Source organism: Eublepharis macularius, chromosome 1 (genome assembly GCF_028583425.1).
Source record: "Eublepharis macularius isolate TG4126 chromosome 1, MPM_Emac_v1.0, whole genome shotgun sequence".
Lineage (NCBI taxonomy): Eukaryota > Metazoa > Chordata > Lepidosauria > Squamata > Eublepharidae > Eublepharis > Eublepharis macularius.
The window spans coordinates 165,319,612-165,338,956 of NC_072790.1; the positions used below are offsets into that span (position 1 = coordinate 165,319,612).

Below are 19,345 nucleotides of genomic sequence, written 5' to 3' on the forward strand. Positions count from 1 at the left end.
TGGCTAACTTGTTTTACATGTCTTAGGCTCAACAACTATTATCTGCTTGCATAGAGAAGGTAGATGTGTCAAGCACAGAAGGGTATGATTTGTTCCTTACACAACTGAAAGATGGCTTAAAAAATACCTCACATGAAACAGCAGCAAACCATAAAGTTGCAAAGGTAAGAAAAATTCCAAATGTTTCAGCACTAGAAGCATTCTGACTTGACTGTGTTCTGCGTTGGAAACTTCTTATGAGTTTCTTTTGCCATGTACAGTGAATAGCAAAAGAAACTCAGTTTGGTGTAGTGGTTAAGAGGGGCAGGACTCTAATCTGGAGAACTGAGTATGATTCCCCACTCCTCCACCTGAAGCCAGCTGGGTGACGTTGGGTAAGTCACAGTTCTTCTAGAGCTCTCTCAGACCCACCCACCTCACAGGGTGATTGTTGTGGACATAATAATACTTTGTAAACTGCTCTGAGTGGGCGTAAGTTGTCCTCAAAGGTGGTATATAAATCAAATGTTGTTATATTATTCAGGATTTATGCTCCGGGTCATAGAAGCAAGTGATAGATAACTTGACAGTTTTTAGCAAATTTTTCTGAGTGACTGATGCGATCTTGTGGACTTTATTGCTGGCAAATATATGGTGCCCATCATTGTTTAAATCCATCTAAGCAGCTGCCTGCATTTTACAATGTTGTTTTAAGCAATTGTATTTCTACAATGGACTACTTTTCTAACGTGTGAAAACTAATAACTACCATGCTGCTTTCTCTGGTTAACAGTATTTGCTTTTAAAAGTACAGATTTTAAATTCTTATAATGTTCACTCCCCCCATCAGACCTTTTACAGTGTTTTGTTAGGTTGGGCAGTTTTTTTGGACAGCTGCTAAATGAACCGTACCTGAACAGTTGCTGTATTAAAACTCCAACATTCCTGAGATGATGTACCTTCTTTGAGAAGCAATAGTTTTCAGCAGTCAGCATGAAAACTCATAGGTCTTTTTTGCATGGGTGATTTTTTCTGCTTTTGGCCCCATACCTCTTCCTAATTTTGGACTCTTAATTCCCTCTGCAGATTTAAGTGCAGTGTTTCAAGGGTTATCTTCTGAATTTTCTACCAGTGCTTTTTCTGCGTAGGCAGAAAATTTGAAAGAGAACCCTTGAAATGTTGCATTGAAATCTGAAGAGGAGAGTTAAGCATCCGGAATTAGGAAGAAAACTCAATGATGTATGGGCCCAAAAGTGGCAAAAATTGCCCATGCAAAAAAGGCAGTAGTCTGGATTAACACAAGTAAATGAAATTATACCGTTTTTTCCTCTTTGAGATTGTGGATCCCGGAACACGTGTGTACACTTAAAGGAATGGTTTTAGACAATGGTTTGAATCCAGAGATCTGTGAGTGGAACAGGCTTTCCTGGCCCACCTTTTCTCCAGTAGCAATTTCTGATAACTGAAAAACCACGTTTAAGGGTAGAGGACCTTCTGGAATGGCATGTGACTCAGCATAGGAAATAGTATCTGCGAGGGAGAAAAATGGTGAAAGTTTAATGCCCACGTGACAGTTAGATCCAAACCAATGCTGGTGTTTCAAATGTTGTGTTCCCATTATTTTTCAACTTTCTAATTTGCTTTCCCTGCAGGGTATTAGCCATTGGTATGAAATGTCTGAGGGGAAGTCAGTGTGGCTTCTATGACTAATCCATAATACCTCCTCTGTAGATTAGGGGAATTTTGCTGTTTAAGAGGTTATTACCTGTTTAACAAGTTTTGAGGATTCTCTTGTTGATGATGTGTGTTTGTGTAACAATATTGGCATCATTTATGCCCAAGAAAACAAAGCATGCACCATCTGTTTTATTGTGTAACTTACCACACTCACAGAAGGACATGGCAAGCTTTGAGTAAATTATATAATAATGTGATAAATTGTAGGTATTGGAAACACTCATCCTATATTGATAACCTTTACGTGTGTCTTGATATAAAGGTTGTATCCTAAGTGATGCATCACCAGTGGGCATGAGGCGGGTATCTTGTGTATCATTTGTACTTTAAAAACTTTCCATATTACAAGAGGCTGTTTTTTAATTTTCTTCTGTAGTGGGCAACAGTTATGTTTCATCTCCCTCATCATGTATTGAAATCTGTCGCCAGTGCCATTGTAAATGAACTCAAGAAGATAAATCAAAATATTGCTGCCTTACCTGTAGCCTCATCTGTGATGGATAGATTGTCTTACCTCTTACCCAGTGCACGACCTGAACTTGGTGTAGGGCCTGGTCGATCCGTGGATAGGTATGGAAAAGATAATTAATACTAAGAGGAAAAATTATTTTACAATCTTTCATTTGTTCATAATTTCTTAATCAGTTTTTTTTAGTATTAGTGGAATTTATAATAACTCTCAACTAAAGAAAAGTAAAAGTTTTAAGATTTCAAAACCTTTATTTAGAATATTTATATTCTGCCTTTCTTCTTAATTAAAAACATCAAAATGCCTTACAATATATAAAGCCTAATTTGTTGGTTCCTTGTGCTAGAGTCTGTGTTGAGTTATGATCCATTCATTTTTCTTTCTTGAAGGTCCTTAATGTATAGTGAGGCTAACAGACGGGAGACATTCACCTCATGGCCTCATGTAGGTTATAGGTGGGCACAGCCGGATCCTATGGCTCAAGCTGGGTTCTACCATCAGGTAAATCAATACCTTTTGTGAGTTACAAATAATACGCAATTATAAAAAAATACACTGCTTCTCCTGAAAGTTCAGATATGTTGTGTATTTCTGTTGATGCTGTTTTCATAGAAGTGGTAATGTCTTTGTCCTATGGTACCTTAGTAAATGCTTAGCAAGTTTACTTTTCTCCGATGGTGGCACATATTTTTAGTTGAAATTGGGTGCAAACATTTCTGTTGCAGCAGCACATGTCAGTTATTTCATCCATTTGGGTTTCAGCTCTTTCTTTGGTTTTACCTGCTGTTTGCTGCTGCTGACTAAAAAGGCCAGAAAGATCATAGCGGAGTACGTTAATCTAAATAATCTGAACTGAATCAATTCATCCATGATTAATATTTTGCCATGGAATTTAAACAAGCCGTTCTCATTAATGTTTTGTATACATAAGCTTTCATTTGTAATAAGGATTGAAAATGAGAGCTTGGCTTTGTTCAACTCTTTCTCTAGAGTGAGGTAGGCTGACTTGCTTATCAGATGATTGGAACATGGGCATTTGATGAAACCCACTTTAGTGCTTTCCAGCTGCAAAAGAATGCTATTGAGAAAGCAAATATGGTGCATAAAGTGTGCTTATTGTTGTCTCAGCTGGATGAGGGCAGGGTGATTCTTCTCCACATGGAAAAAGTTTTTGTCCAGAGGGAGAGGTGGTGTTCTTTCCCTCCACTCAGTTTGAATCCTGGACAGGCTAGTTGGAGTCGTGTCTTCAGGAGAGACTTGGGAAAAGCAGCTACTTTGGAGTAAGAGTTGTAGAGGTAGAAATGCTTCTTTTAATAAGAGCACAAAAGAGATTGAGAGATCGAGAAACATGAGACAGCCATCAAGAAATAAGAACAGCAGGTTTGTGCCATGTGAATGTTTAAAAATGAGCAAGGAGATGCTCACAGAAATGCTATTGTGTGGGTGGTTTGGAAAAGATGTTCACAGGGAATGCAGTGTTTTCATATATAATCTGCCTGAAAGTCATCCGACTGTAAACATGCATGCTAGTGGACTTTGTTTTAAAACCACTTACCACCCACTCCTATACTTACAGATGCTATTAGAGATATTAAACTTTTAAAAATCTGTTTTATTCACTTCTGCTCACCAATATAGCTGTCATATTACACTTCCATTTAAAATCTGTGCTGCTTGTCAACTGTGCAAATTAATCAACTTGTCTTCTTGTCTCCTGACTTGCCTGCATGTGATTGTTCATTTAGGGGATAAAATGTTTTAAAGCCTGCTCCTGCTGGGGTCTCATAGAGGTGATCTTTACTTGCCACAGGAGCCATGTGTGCTGTGTAAAACTAGTCTTAGGCCCATTCCATCACTTTTGATGATCCTGCCCCTCAGCAACATGTTATTAGGATAGAGACGTTTACTGCATTGGATGAATTGTGGGATATAAAATACCAATGTAGCCAAAAGCTTTATTTCTAATGCACTTGGAAGAACAACACATTCTTACCAAAAAGGACTGAACATATCTCTAGCTGTTTAATGGCGCTGAGGTTTCTGTTGGCAGCAAATGGAAAAATAAGAGACTTTCTTCTGTACAGAAATGATTTGACAGGATCTCAGGTTATTTGATTTAGAATAAAATAGCATCACAATCTGTGCATATTAGAGGGGGAAGAATGCACCCAATAGACAGTTAAGTTTGCTGTCTTAGAAATAAGTGGTTCCTCTTTTGGTTATTTTTGGGAAACACATCACATTTCCCAGAAACCACCAAGATTCTCACTAACTTTTCTTCAACTCTCCTGACTGAACGTTGTCCATGATTGCTTTTTTGGCAGTTAAATGGAGTTGTCTCCATTGTGCTTTGTGTTCCTGTCATTGACTTCCACTTATCCACTGTTCTACAGAGTATGCTGTTTAGCTGTATGTATGTTCTGTCACATTGCTAGACTAGCAGTTTGTTAATTTTCTTGCAAAGGTGCCCCTGGGATTAAGGTTTATATTTTGCTTTATTTTTGAAGACATTTGGTCTTTAACTCAAAACTCTATGAAATGTACTTGTCAACCCTAGGAGGTAAGTTGGGGAGAAGAAAAAAATTGTAGCACAATGACTTTGTCTGTTAAGTAATTTTGCGGAGTTCTACAAGTGTATAACCTTTTATGTATTTTTACCTTTGCAAAAATTGCATCACATGGTAGGCATGTTTGGGGTGGGGGAGAAACTGAAATATTTACATTTTGGCTTTAGGAGATTACTTAGCAATTCATGTGGAGGTCAAGGATGAGATTTCTTACCTCTTCTTGTAGATATAACTTCAAAACTAATGACAGTTTTATGTGTATCAGATCCCCTCAAGTGGGGGATTTTGAGATGGTTTGTTAGCAGCTGTCATAGAGTATGCTATTCTTAAGCTTCAGTTTATTGCACTTGAATATCAGAAAGCTCAATCTAGTGTTACACTATAGAGATTTTTCAAGCTGTGTTTCAGGGAACTTCAGGGTTGTTCAGGTTACCAGTAGTTCCTTGAGGAGAGGATGAGTAATAGTGGACAAGCTTCCCAGGCCACTACTAATGTTTTCCTGTAACATGCAGCCATTGGGTAGTGTTGAGTATATTCTAAGATACATGCAAGGCAAGTCACAGATCTGGCTAGTTAAGTTATTTAGTTTGGGTCTGCAATTAATCCCCAGAATTCTTTGCAATGTGCAGAGGGGTCATGTCAGATTAGCAGGAATTAATCGGGAAAGAAGTATCACCCATAGGTAGAAAGTTTGAAAACTATTCTGCTACCATATCAAGATTAAGCTTTCTCTATAGACCTTTCCTGCCCATTGAAATGCTGTGGTTTTAAAGTGAGCTCTAGGGTTTGTATGCACTCATTTGCATTTTTTATTTTCAAGGGTGATTTGCTGTGCTACACTCGGAATTGCTGTGTTTCTGAAATAAATTGGAGGTCTCTTTGGGCGCATCAGGTGCACCTATTTCCTTTGAATGCTGGTCAACATGATTTTTTAAAAATACACTAAACAACCCAAGTAAAAATGCTTACAGCTACATATAATTAATCATTTTGCCTTTTTTTCACAGCCTGCTTCATCAGGGGATGACCGAGCCATGTGTTTCACATGTAGTGTGTGTTTGGTGTGCTGGGAGCCAACAGATGAACCTTGGTGAGAATAAAATTCTTGAGGCATAGCTATACTGCTTTCTGTTTTCAATAAAGTGCTTTTAGATAAAATATTAACATGAAGAGATGTTTGGTGTAGTTATAATTAAGGTGTTTACGGTTGAACACTATTTTGCTTAAAAAACCTACTAAACAAAAGCTACTTTAATAACTTTTAAAATGGCCGTGATACAAACGTTTTTAAGTGCTTTCTGAAGATGCTTCAGAATACTTCTAGATATTCAGGAATGCAGTAGAATTCAGGTTTGACTGTATCTGGGCATCAAGGTTTCAACAATCAAAAAGTCAGAAACTAGATAGGCAGTATTGTGTTTAATGATCTTCATACTTTATTTCAGGCTTGGATCGGTGTTTCCAAGTGCACCATTTTATATTGTTACGTGTCGGTATCTGTATAGTGACATTCTGAATGTAAATCACAGCAGCACAGTATTTCTTCAGTTGTGCAGATCCAAAATGACGTTCTTTTGCACAGTCAGATGCTTCACATTTATCTTTTCTCCTCTTTTATGTTCTTATGCATATGTGCATAACAGAGCAAAGTTAAATACTTAGGTCCCATTCAGTGGATGTTAATGCTGCTTAATGTGTTCTGCTACCTTTCTTGTTGAAGCAGCTGTGTTTTCATCAGTTTTCCAGTGCCTACAGAGAAGAAGGGCTAAGCATCCCTAGAGCAGGGATCAGCTGTAAGGGGAGGGAGAGAAAAGCAAAACAGATATGCTGAAATGGAGAGGGGGAAATCAGATCATAACTTTTCTGATAACAGACTTCTTGGGTGTTGAACAGGGCATGATTGAGGAATAACAGGTGCCATTGACAGCAACTTCCCTCCCCATCCCCACCTGTTAAGGGGTAACTAAGCAAAGAACTGGAGCTGTTATTTTTGTCAGTTAGCCTCTTTGGGACTTGGTTGATATGTTAACCTTGGAAGTGGCTGTTATGCACCTTGCCCCTCCTCCTTGAGACCTTTGAAGAGATCCCCCTTTTAGTGTCATGCAGGAAGTCTATTCCTACATAATCTTGTACAGTGTTCCGAGCCTAATTCCGAAATGCTTGTGTCTATTTCTTTAACAAGTTTATATGAAAGTTCCTAAATATATATTTGGAAATCATTTTTAACCTTCAGGAAAGGGGGGGGAGCTCAGTGATAGAACGTTTGCTTTGCAAGCAGAAGGTCCCAGGTTCAATCCCCAGAAACTCCAGTTAAAAGTATCAGGTAGTAGGCAATTTATTTATTTTCATCATTTCTGTGCTACTTTTCTGCCCAGATAGGGTCCCCAATGCAGTGAACATTTAAGACATTAAAACAACATTTTAAATAGATTATATATAAAATATTTAAGCAATTCATTAAAAAGTATAAACACATACACATACATAACACAGCCAGGGAGAAGGAGTAATAGCAATTATTGGGGGTACACCAAACAAAAGAAAAAGGTCTTAACCCCTGATGGAAGATAATGATAAGGCAGGTGTTCCGTAATTTTGGTGTCACAACTAAGAAGGCCCTTTTCCAGGTTGCTACCCATGTAGCCTCAGATGGAAGAGGTACTCAAGGCAGAGACTCTACATATGACATGAATGCAAGGGTAGGTTCATATGGGAGAAGGCCATTTGGGTATGCTGACCCCAAACCATGTATGGCTTTAAAGGTCAATACTAGCACCTTGAATTGAGCCTGGAAGCAAATAGGGAGACAGTGTAGATGGAACATGGCAAAAGCGATATGGTCCCTGTGATCCACTCTAGTCAACATTCTGGCTACAGCATTCAGTACTAGCTTCTGAGCAGTCTTCGAGGGCAGCCCCATATAGAGCACATTGCAGTAATCTAATGTAACCACAGTTAACAAGATCTTTCCTGCTCAAGAAGGGCTGCAGCTGTCTCACCAGCTGAAGCTGGCAAAATGCACCCCTGCCACCTCTTTATCCAGTAGGAGGCCTGAGTCTAGGAGCAACTGCCAGCTACAAACCTGCTCTTTTAGAGGGGAGTCCAACCCCCTAGAATAGGAGATATTCCATTTCTTGGGTCAGACTTTCTCCTCACCCCTGGCACCTTCTGATTTGTCTGGATTAAGTTTCAGCGTGATAGTTGTCATCCATCTCTAGACTGCCTCCATGGTTTCCACTGTGATTTACAGGAAGCTCAAGATAGAGCTTAGTGTCACCTGCATGTTGGTGACAACTCAGCCCAGATCTCTGGATGGCCTTTCCTAGCATGTTTATGTAGATGTTGAAAAGTATAGGGGGTGGGTTAGAACCTTGTAGGACCCCATAGGCCAAGGGTCAAGAGGTGGAACAGCAATCCTTCAGCACCACACTCTGAACCCCACCTTCAAGTTAGGACCCTAACCACTGCAGAACAGTTCCTCCCAGTCCCAGCTCCAAAAGACAATCCAGAAAGATAACAGGATCAATATCAACAGTCATCAAGAGGTCCCTCAGGGGTATGAAGGCTGTTTTAGTCCCATGATCAGACCAGAAATCAGATTGGAAAAGGTCCAAAGAGTCTGCTTCATTCGGGAATCTCCGAAGTTGCCCAGCCATCATTTGTTCAGCCATATTCCTCAAGAATGGTACATTTGAGACTGACACTAAAAAAGGGAAGGAAAGAGGTCCTAGTAACTGGGGTTGGAGGGAAGGAATCAACAGGTAAAGACCACCATTTTAGACTGGGCAGTAATTATTCAACTCTCTTGGGTCCAAAGTAGGTTTCTTTAGAAGGAGGAGCGCAACTGCCTGTTTCAAGGGAAGGGCAACCACCCACTCTCAGGGAAGCATTTACTGCTGCCAGGCTGCCAACCTCCCAGCATTATTTAAGCAGCCAGGGCAGCAAGGGTCATGCAAGCAGATGGTAGGTCTCAAATTTCCAAGAATCCTGTCCACATCCCCAGACTGGATAAGATGAAAGAGATCCCACACAATTGGACAAATCAGCGTGGGATCTTGTCGCTGCTAATGTAGAGTCAAAGTGTGAATGGATGGAGGCAAGACTTGGATGGTTGGGAGACAGGAGGTGAACTGCTATTCAAGAAGCATTCAAGGATCTGGCACTTATTGAACTTGCAAAGATCTGGTGCTTAGCAGCTGGCATAGTCCGTTGTGAATTTGATTCATCGGGAAGCCTATCACTAATTAGAGGCAAATGGGCCTATGAGGCATTCCACAACACATCCATTTACAAAGTGAAACAAAGCATAGAACAGCATGCTTGGTAAAATCCAGTGGATTTTACCAGCATATCTTTAGATACAGTTTAGATATAGCACATCTTTAGATATAGTTAGATATCTATTGTTAGTTTTCCTGGGACTCTGCATCACTGAATTGTACCTTCCAACATTGCTGGTGTGCCAGGTAAGTTTCTTGATAGAAACACTACGAAGTCATTCAGTCAGAAGTTAAAGCCACAGGATATGTGTAGACACGAGTAAGCAATTGCTGCAGGATTGGGGAGGGGGAAGGGGCAGCCAGAGCTGGGAAGATGCATGAAATAGCTTTAATGTTAAAGCAGAGAAGGATCTGGGGAGAGAGGCAAACCTAGAGATCATGGTCAGGGGGAGACTCTTCTAGTTCCCTGAACTTCTCTTGTAATATGACACAGAAAAGAAAAAGATGCAGGAGGAGGAGCAGCTGCTGCTGCTCATGCATACACAAATGGGGACAGGGATAGCTTGGCAGGCCAGCCCAGCTGTGCAGCAGTCTCCCATGTGAGAAAGAGGGAAGGGGGACCTATGGCAATCTTGCTTGCAATTTTCCAAGCCTGGAGGTGGCCCAGATCCTAGTAAATGTTTGCAGGAAAATGTTAAGAGAAATGAGTGCTGTTGCATTTTAACACTTCTTTTCTATTCCTTTAAGGTCTGAACATGAGAGACATTCCCCAAATTGCCCATTTGTGAAAGGTGAACACACACAGAATGTGCCCCTCTCAGTCACGCTGGCAACAAGTCCAGCACAGTTTCCCTGTACAGATGGCACAGACAGAATAGTCTGCTTTGGATCTGGAAGCTGTCCTCACTTTTTAGCTGCTGCAACAAAACGAGGAAAGATCTGTATATGGGATGTTGCAAAACTTATGAAGGTATTTCCTTGTCTAAGAGTGAAGGTGCTGTTTGTGCTAAATGTGGATTTCAATCTAAATTTAAGTATGCTTTTGAATTTGTTTAGGTGCACTTAAAGTTTGAGATCAATGCTTATGATCCAGTGATTGTGCAGCAGCTTGTACTGTCTGGTGAGCAGAGCTCAGGGGTCGATTCGAGGAGGCCAACATTAACATGGATAGAAGATTCATCTAGTTGTTCAGATATACCAAAATTAGAAGGAGACAGGTATGCTTATGAAGCTTCCTCTTAGCACTGGATATGATCTAGGAAATGCAAGAATGTTTCACATTTTGTTGGAATATTGGTATACTTGTTTGCTCTTCATGAAAGTGATCATGGGTCATGAAACAGTGAAGTATGGCTTACCACTATTAGAGTTAGGGTTGCCAGGTCCCCCTACCCTCCTGGCAGGAAGTGGGAGACCTGGCACTTACCTCTCTGGCGCTGTTGTGAATGTATGCAAAGCATATGCATGCTCCTGGCCTGCACGATGATGTCACTTGGGAAGTGACGTCATTATGCAGGCCACATACTGCCCTAGGAGCGCTCCTGTGCTTTGCAGGGGGCTAAATTGGGCCCAATCTAATGAAGGGAGGGGCTGTCATTTTGCAAAGTAAAGGCAGTGTAGGCAGAAAGAATTCTGTAACTATTGACATTTGGTGCTGTGTAAATAGAGTGAAAAGAGAAAACCCAGCAAAATTCTCTTCTCTTGTGATATTTCTCCATTTCATACTTTCCACATAGTCACCAGCTGTACTTTACCTTCCCCAATAACTAAATTTAATCCCTGCAAGCTGTGTCAGTGTACTCCATGGGTCTCTTGCAAAGAGACCTGTATGAGGTCGGCCCTTTCCATAGCTAAATTGGTCCTTGAACATTTAAAAAAATTAAAAATTATTTTTCTCCATAAACATCATTGCCCAGCAACTCCAATCCTTGACCTACAGAGTAGTGTAACCCTAAGAAGAATTAAAGTTCATTAAAGCAGAATTAAATTCATTCAAGTTGAATTTGAGGTTATACAGTACAGTTACGGTTACAGTGTAAGTCTCAAATTTCCTCACTGAATTTCAGTGGCAAAAAACATTTAAACTTTAAAGTTTGGATTATTATTCATTGTTTGAAAAATAGGTGTTGTATAGGTGTGCTGGGCCATGGATTCCAAAATCTCATCCTAAAAGCGTTTCTGTACAGAATGAAAAAATGCTCAGTAAAATCAGTAATAGGAGTTTGTTAAATTAAAACCAACATGATTTTGTCATTTGCAGGACATTTAGTCATCTTATTATATAATTGAGTAAGCATGTTTCAGACAACTCACTTTATACCCTGGTGCACCACCAGAGGGTGCTGCCACAGAGGAAAGCCCAGGTAACTCATCATATCGCTCCAGAAAACATGCTGTGGTGGGAAGACCAGGCTGGGAACAGGAGCGGAGGAGGTGGCAAAGCCCTCCCTGTGCCTTCACCCAGCTGGTATTAGGTGTGGAGCAGGTGGCAATGCCCACCCCCACCTTAACCCAGCTGATATTAGGAGTAGAGCAGGTGGCAGTGCCCACCCCCTGCCTTAACCCAGCTGGTATTAGTAGTGGAGAAGGTGGCAGTGCCTGCCCGTCTTCATTGTTCAAATGGTCTCTCGCAAGCCTTAATCATAACTCCCATAACTTACCAACTCCCAGTTGGTAAGATCCGACGGCATTGCTTGGTCGGCTCTTACCAACTGGGAGTTATGATTAAGGCTTGTGAGAGACCATTTGTACAATCATGCCATGAAGAAGCTTGTTGTGTGAAACGGGAATTGAAAATCAGCTGGCATAAGACCCGTAGGCTGTTGTTCAAGATTTATTACAGCTCCTTTTCCATCTGGAGAATGGTCTGCTCTTTGAAAAGGACATACGGAAAACAAGCGTTTCACCAGTTGGGCTGTTTATAATTTGAATGTCTTGTTCTTGTTCATTGACTGAATTGACTGAATATGTATTGTGGTTTATGGCCTTGTATATTTTGTATGATTCACGTGTTACACTTTGCACTTTAAAATTTCTAAAAAATTCTAAAAGCCTGAAATGTACATAAAATTTTATATAAGTATTTAGATAATTATACTGCCTCCTTGTGGTAGTTGGTGTGTTTGCTTGGGTATTAAGAACAGAGCAGATGGCAATACCCGCCCCCTCTTCAGCCAGCTGGTATTAGGAGCAGAGCACGTGGCAATACCCGCCCCTCCTTCAGCCAGCTGGTATCAAGAGCAGAGCAGGTGGCAATTCCTGCCCCCCCCCGCCTTAGCCCAGCAGGTATTAGGAGTAGAGCAGGTGGCAGTGCCCATCCCCCACCTTAACACAGCGGATATTAGGAACGTAACAGGTGGCAATGCCCACCCTTGCCTTAACCCAGCTGGTATTAGGAGTGGAGCAGGTGACAATGCCCACCCCCCTTCACACAGCTGGGATCAGGAGCGGAGCAGGTGGCTATGCCCACTCTCCACCTTAACCCATTAGGAGCGGAGCAGGTGGCAGATGGCAATGCCCACGCCCTTCACCCAGTTGGGATCTTTTGTCAATGCCCACCCAGCACCTTCACCTGGGTGGGATTAGGCACAGAGCAGGAAGCAATTCCCTTCTTCCCTTCACCCAGCCAGGATAAGACGTGGAGCAAGTGGCAATGCCCACCCCCTTCAACCTACTGGAATAAGGCACTGAGCAGGCGGCAACACCCACCCCATCTTCACCCTGTCAGAATCAGGCACCAAGCAGGCAGCAATCTCCGCCCCCTCTTCAACCTGCTGGAATCAGGAGCAGAGAAGATGGCAATGCCCACACCCCCTTCACCCAGTTGGGATCAGGAGTGGAGCACATAGCAAAGCCTACATCCCGCCTTCGCCTGTTGGGATCAGGCGAGGAGCAGGAGGTAACACCTTCTCCTCCCTTCACCCAGCAAGTAACAGGTGGCAATGCCCAACCCCCTTCACCCAGCTGGGATCAGGCTTGGCTCCAGGGAAAAACACTGTGTTCCCATAATAATTCCAATACTCTCAAGTACAGATTTATAGAGCAGAAGGCAATGCCCATTTCCCCTTCACCTGGCTGGGATCAGGAGCGGAGCAGGTGCCAATGCCTGCCCCCCCTTTACCCGGCCTGTATCAGGCGTGCAGCAGGTAGCAAAGCCCACCACCCCTTCACATTGCTGAGATCAGGTGTGGAGCAGGTGGCAGTGTCCACCCCCTTCTTTCACTGGCCGGGATCAGTGACGGAGGAGAAGAGAATGCCTGCCTGCCCACTCTTGTCTTTCTAGAGCCCGTTGTGTTTTTTCCCACAACGGGCTTTGTTTCTAGTGTAGATATATTACATAAATTTCTTCCAGGCATATTTAGAAAGGGAGTTTACATTGCACAGTAAAGCTTTTATTATATCAAGACGGAATATAAGTTCAGTTTTGAAGGAGAATTGTGAGTTCTTGGCAAGACATTAGTTTGATAGAAAATTTTGAGGAAACTCCTACGAGTATTTTAAAGATTTTTGTTTTTTCTGCATTTATATTTCCAGTTAAATGTGTTGCCTGTCCAACATTTTAACTTTACAGAGTGCTTTATTGTTTTTATTTTGTTTCATTGTGTTAATAACCCTGCGAGTTAAGTTGCTGCTGCTCCCATTTTACTGATGGAAGTTAAGGTAAAGAATGGGATGCGGGGAAGACTCAAAATATGAGATTGGTTCCAAGCTCCAGTACCGCTTATGGCATCACTGCACTAACTCACCAACAGCTGTCATTAATTTCAGTTTTTAAAATCTCAATATACTAACTGTATGTCTTAACATCTGCTCCATGATAGTTCAAATTATTTTCTTTTTCATTGCCACTCATATTCTCTGTCCTCCCCCCACTTTTATTTTTTGTTTCTTCACTGGTAACTTTTTAATTCCTCAACAAAAGTGAACAGGTTTTCCAGGGGAGGGTGACATTGAAGGAAGTATAATTGTCATGGAATAAATGGAGGAAGCATTTATACATTAAGTGTCAAATATGTTATTGGTTACATTAAATTATTGCCTTATATTCACCATCTTTGTACTCTTTATCTTGCCTTTAGTGATGATTTACTGGAAGATTCAGACAGTGAAGAGCATTCCAGATCAGAATCAGTGACTGGTAGGAGCATAGTTTTGGCATATAAGGTTTTTAACAAAAATTCAGGGGTACTTGTTCAAATGACCAATTAGGCTTACATGTGTTCCTTCAAGTCTTTTGGAATTAAATTTTTAAAATTGGGGCCCATGAAACTGCAGAAGAAGCAGAGAAGGGTTGACTCATAGGAAACATATTCTGCTGTCCTAATTCCTTCTTCCCAATCCTTTCATTGGAGATTTGACAGTCCCCATTGTTGCAAAAAGGGTCCTTTACCTTGTTTTAGCCAGCTATGGCCTTTATCTGTTCTTTCCCTATTAGAAGGATTAACGCTATGTTTGCATTATTGAGGCCTATTAATATATTTGAAAATGACTATATATAGAACATTAAAGATGTATAATGCTTATTCTAGCTGACTAGACTGCGTTCCATTTATTCAATGTGTGTTTACTCTCTAAAGGTGCTGCTTCTGCCCAATACAGTTTGATAGACAGGTGTCTTAAATGAATGACTGAAGCTGTTCCTTGTATCAATTCTGTCTGTGGTGGGAGCCAGTAATGAGTTGCCCTTTCACTATCACCAAAAATGACCATTATGCATTGACTTCTCATGAAACAGTGCTGCAGATGTTTGGTGCTGTGGAGCAGAGAGATACCTGGCTCATATCAGTCATGTGTATATGAAATGAACGAAATGAAGCTTCCTTTCAATAGATACATTGTTTTCATCATATTGTGAGCAAAGCATTTAAATCTAGACAATCTCACCTTTTCCTAAACAGTAAGGGCCACTATACATATTACACTTTTACTACATTATTTAAATGTACATATGAAAATGTAAAATGTGAATGCAACCAGCTTGTGCTTGCAAATTTGTATCATACCAGTACACTTGTTAGTGATCCAGGATTCACTGGTAAATATACATTTCCCTAAAAGGAAGAGAGTATAGTTTAGTAGAGAAAAGCTTCTCTCCATTACATTGTCAGTTTTTCATTGTGGACGTCTTGTGGGGGTGGGGAGCAGAGGAAGAAAGCAGGTGACAGGCTTAGGCTGGGAGAATGCTTTAGGGAGATTAGTTCAGGTTTCAGTGTTAACTGTTGTTCGCTGCATTGATAAACCTGTATGGCAGGAAAGGCAGAGGCAGATATTTAAAAAATAAAAGTGCTATTATTACTTGATTGAAACTGTCATTTCAGCTTTTATTATAGGTATTTGAAGAACTTTTGGAAAGATTTGTTTTGCTAATGCTTATTTGCTGTATTCTCAAGGTCACACATCACAAAAGGAAGCCATGGAAGTAAGTCTTGATGTAACAGCACTCAGCATTCTTCAGCAACCAGAGAAGCTGCAGTGGGAAATAGTTGCAAACGTACTTGAAGATACAGTGAAAGATTTAGAAGAACTTGGGGCAAATCATTGCCTAGCCAACTGTAAGAGTGAAAAGATGAAGGAAAAGCACCTGGAACATCATAACATTCCCTTTCCTTGTTTATTAGCTGGAGGTTTATTAACATACAAATCGCCTGCTACCTCCCCTGTTAGTAGTCATTCTCAGAGGTCATTGGATGATTTAAACAGGACTCAAGGTGGCAATGTGTCAGACCAGGGATCAACTGACAATGAATCCTGTACTAATTCAGAACTGAATTCAGAACTGAATTCTCCTCTGGTAAAGAGGACTTTACCTATATTGCTACTGTATAGCATTAAGGAATCTGATGAAAAAGCAGGAAAAATCTTTTCACAGATGAACAATATCATGAGTAAAAGTTTACATGATGATGGTTTTACAGTTCCACAGATCATAGAGATGGAGCTGGATAGTCAGGAGCAGCTGCTGTTACAGGATCCACCTGTGACTTACATTCAGCAGTTTGCAGATGCAACAGCTAGCCTAACTTCTCCAGACTCTGACAAATGGAACTCTATGGTTCCCAAGCCTGGGACTTTGGTTCAGTGCCTACGACTGCCAAAGTTTGCAGAGGAAGAGAACCTTTGTGTAGATTCAATCACTCCTTGTGCAGACGGAGTTCATTTGTTGATAGGACTGCGGGCATGCCCTGTTGAATCCCTGAGTGCAATAAATCAAGTAGAGGCCTTGAATAATTTAAATAAATTAAACTCGGCACTATGTAACAGAAGGAAAGAGGAGCTAGATTCCAGCCTTGCTGTAGTGAATGGTGCAAATATCAGTATGATCCAGCATGAGTCACCAGCAGATGTGCAGATGCCTTTAATAATTCAGCCAGAACAACGTACTGTTAGTGGTGGTTACCTAGTACTTTACAAAATGAACTATGCCACTCGGATTGTTACTCTAGAAGAAGAACCTGTAAAAATTCAGCATATCAAAGACCCCCAGGACACCATTACCTCAATGATTTTGCTCCCACCGGACATATTGGATAATCGAGAAGATGACTGCGAGGAGCCTGCAGAGGAAATACAAATAACTTCTAAAAATGGTAGCGAAAGAGAGAGAAGACCAGAAATCTCTACTCTTGGGCACCTGGTAATAACCACTCAGGGAGGATTTGTAAAAATACTAGATCTTTCAAACTTTGAAATTCTGGCCAAAGTGGAGCCACCTAAAAAGGAGGGGACTGACGAACCAGATAAGTTTGTATCTGTAATATACTGCTCAGGCACTGATAGACTGTGTGCATGCACCAAAGGTAAGGACTTTGTTGAATTTGCAGTCAAATTTGTAAAGAAGAAATTCAGTCCATAATGTTATTGTAATATATTCTTTGAGACGTTAAAGTAGCTCTAATATGCTCTAGAGTGTTCATTTCCGTGTTGGATTTGAGTCCAGTGGCACCGTAGAGACCAACAAGATTTTCAGGGTGCAAACTTTTGAGAGTCAAAGCTCTCTTCTTCAAATAGTGGGGGAGCTAATTCCAGCCTTCAGGGAGCTTTGACTCTCAAAAGCTCATACCCTGAAAATCTTGATGGTTTCTAAATAAATGACATAAATAAATAAGGTGCCACTGGACTCAAATCCTCCTGTTCTACTGCAGACCAGTACTACTACCTACCTACCAGAAACAACCTTTCCATATTGTTAGTCATTCTTAGAAAGGATAAGGCTGAGTTCTGGCAGGTCAAGCCATTATTTGTGCTAACCTGCTATTTTTTGCCTTCATTTGGTATTTGCTTAGCACCAATTTCTGTAGCAGTGGCCTCTGCAGAAGGAGCAGTGGGTATAACCTTGATTTGTCAATTCAGACACCATGCCAAACCATGATTTGATGCCTTGTCTGAGCTGAGGTCTCTTTACTGTTAAAGGTGTTATGTGGGTTGGGATGGGAAACCTTTGACTTCCAAAGTTTATTAAAAAGAAATTTTGGCTGCAATCTGAAAATTCCCTAAGTGCATGTCCTGACATTTTGACAAATTACAGAGACTTCTTAAATTTCTCTGAATTTCACAAATTGTGTTTTTGAAACCATATTGTTTCTTCAGCATAACAATGACAGAACCTGTGCACATATAGAGCTAGCTGTCTGGTTTTTTTGTCTGTTTCCTGTTCATTAATTTCTAGTAGTGATCTCTTGACCTCTAGGAAGGGTAGAATTGGTTATTTGTATAGGAAATTGATGAAGAAATCTGAAGCTCCAAATAAAGTAATCCACAATGAAGTTCCTTGCTTGCTATATAGCTAACTTTACTGGATTGGCCGTTACCCAGGAAAAAAAATTGGTCAGGATGCTAATAACTATCAGGTTTTAAAGGCTTCCCTGATACTTCTCAGAAAACCAGAGGGATTATTAATATGCATGAGTTGATACACATGCATTTTATACTGTGCTGAAGAACAAGTGCACATGCAAATATAAGATGCATGCTTCTCTTTACAAATATGCAATCTGGGAATGGGAAAGGTTTATGCTTCTGTTTATATGTAATTTAACATGCAAAAGTGATTGATTGCATGTGATTCTTCATCTTACGGGCTTTTTAAAAAACACAAATTGTTGGCACGTGCCAGCCATCATATAATAAAAAAGCCCTTAGGTGCTTTTTTGACAAGGAAAAAATGAGTGGGAAGCCAGGTCTTTTGAGAAAAGATCTTGGAAAATGCAGTGGGAAAAACAGAGACTGGAGCTGCTGAGAGGACTATGGGAACAGAATTCCAGGGACCCGTTTATCTGGGCGAGTCATGTGATTTGTTTTCTTATGATTGGTCGGGTCTGGATGGTGCATGGGAGAGGCAGAGAAAATCTTGGATAGTTCAGTATTTTGGTAATCCTGCTATTGATTTCTGCAGAGCATTTGCAGATATAATTTTGAAGGTCTCAACAAAGATAGTACTGCATTGTAGTTTGAGCTTTGTTTCCGGTATACTTTTTAAAGGAATCCAACATATAACAGGTCAATATGAAATGTGAATGTGTACATTACTTTTCTTCCAGTTGTATTCTTTATGTACATGCCATGAGTTTAATTGAGGAATATACAATGAAAATTTGAGTGTGAAACAAAGTGATAACTAATTGTAATATACCACAATTTGGTATTTATGAACAGAATAGTATTAAAATGGGTTGTTATAAAGCCTTAAAATGGAACAATCTTGTTTTTTTACTAGGTGGGTTCCATGATTTTTTTCCCTGTAAAGTTTTCACTAATTATTTTACGACACATTGAAATTCGGAGTATGTGCAAAGTTTGCTGACTCTTTTCTGGTTGGCTTGCATTAAATTAACATCCGAGACATAGAAATCATGGTCTAAACCTACACAGAATAAATTGAATCCACCTAGTCTGAATCTAAAATTCTACTGATGGTAAAATCATGATAAATGAATTTTTGAAATGCTGTGCGATCTGGAGGTTCTGCTGTGCGTGCCCACATGAACATGAAAGCTTTTCAGTTCCCCTTGCATCTACAGAAATGTCCGGGGCAAACTCTGGAATGGGTTTTCCTGAGGCATTAGAGACTGTGACAGGCCAGAATAAATTAGCACATGGGTTCATTCTGCATATGAAGAAGTAACTTGAGCACATGCAGGCTCCTCTGTTATACTGACCTGCATATAAGTTGTGTTTCAGATCTGTCAATTAACAGTTGTTGTTCTGAGTTTTGAGTAGTTTTGAATTTAAGGATCTATATTCAGAATAAAACCAAGTGTGGTTCCTAAGATACTTATTAACAGTTATTGTATCACTGTGAGTATGCTTAAAGTGTAGAATGTCTTAAGTGTGATAGAGCAAGATGAAAGGCTTGAACAGTGTTCTGGAACTTCTAG

General features: G+C 40.5%; 1 protein-coding gene across 2 annotated transcripts in view; it reads left to right on the plus strand.

The window, feature by feature from the left end:
• The window catches only part of BIRC6 (baculoviral IAP repeat containing 6), a 330,219-nt gene that overhangs the window by 20,347 nt on the left and 290,527 nt on the right, over positions 1-19,345 (plus strand). For both annotated transcript variants that reach the window (XM_054976787.1, XM_054976793.1), the window contains exons 3-10: positions 27-164; positions 2,093-2,286; positions 2,575-2,686; positions 5,760-5,842; positions 9,720-9,942; positions 10,029-10,189; positions 14,051-14,109; positions 15,362-16,768. In XM_054976787.1, coding sequence (XP_054832762.1) covers positions 27-164; positions 2,093-2,286; positions 2,575-2,686; positions 5,760-5,842; positions 9,720-9,942; positions 10,029-10,189; positions 14,051-14,109; positions 15,362-16,768 — 2,377 coding nt within the window. The remainder of the gene's footprint in view (positions 1-26; positions 165-2,092; positions 2,287-2,574; positions 2,687-5,759; positions 5,843-9,719; positions 9,943-10,028; positions 10,190-14,050; positions 14,110-15,361; positions 16,769-19,345) is intronic.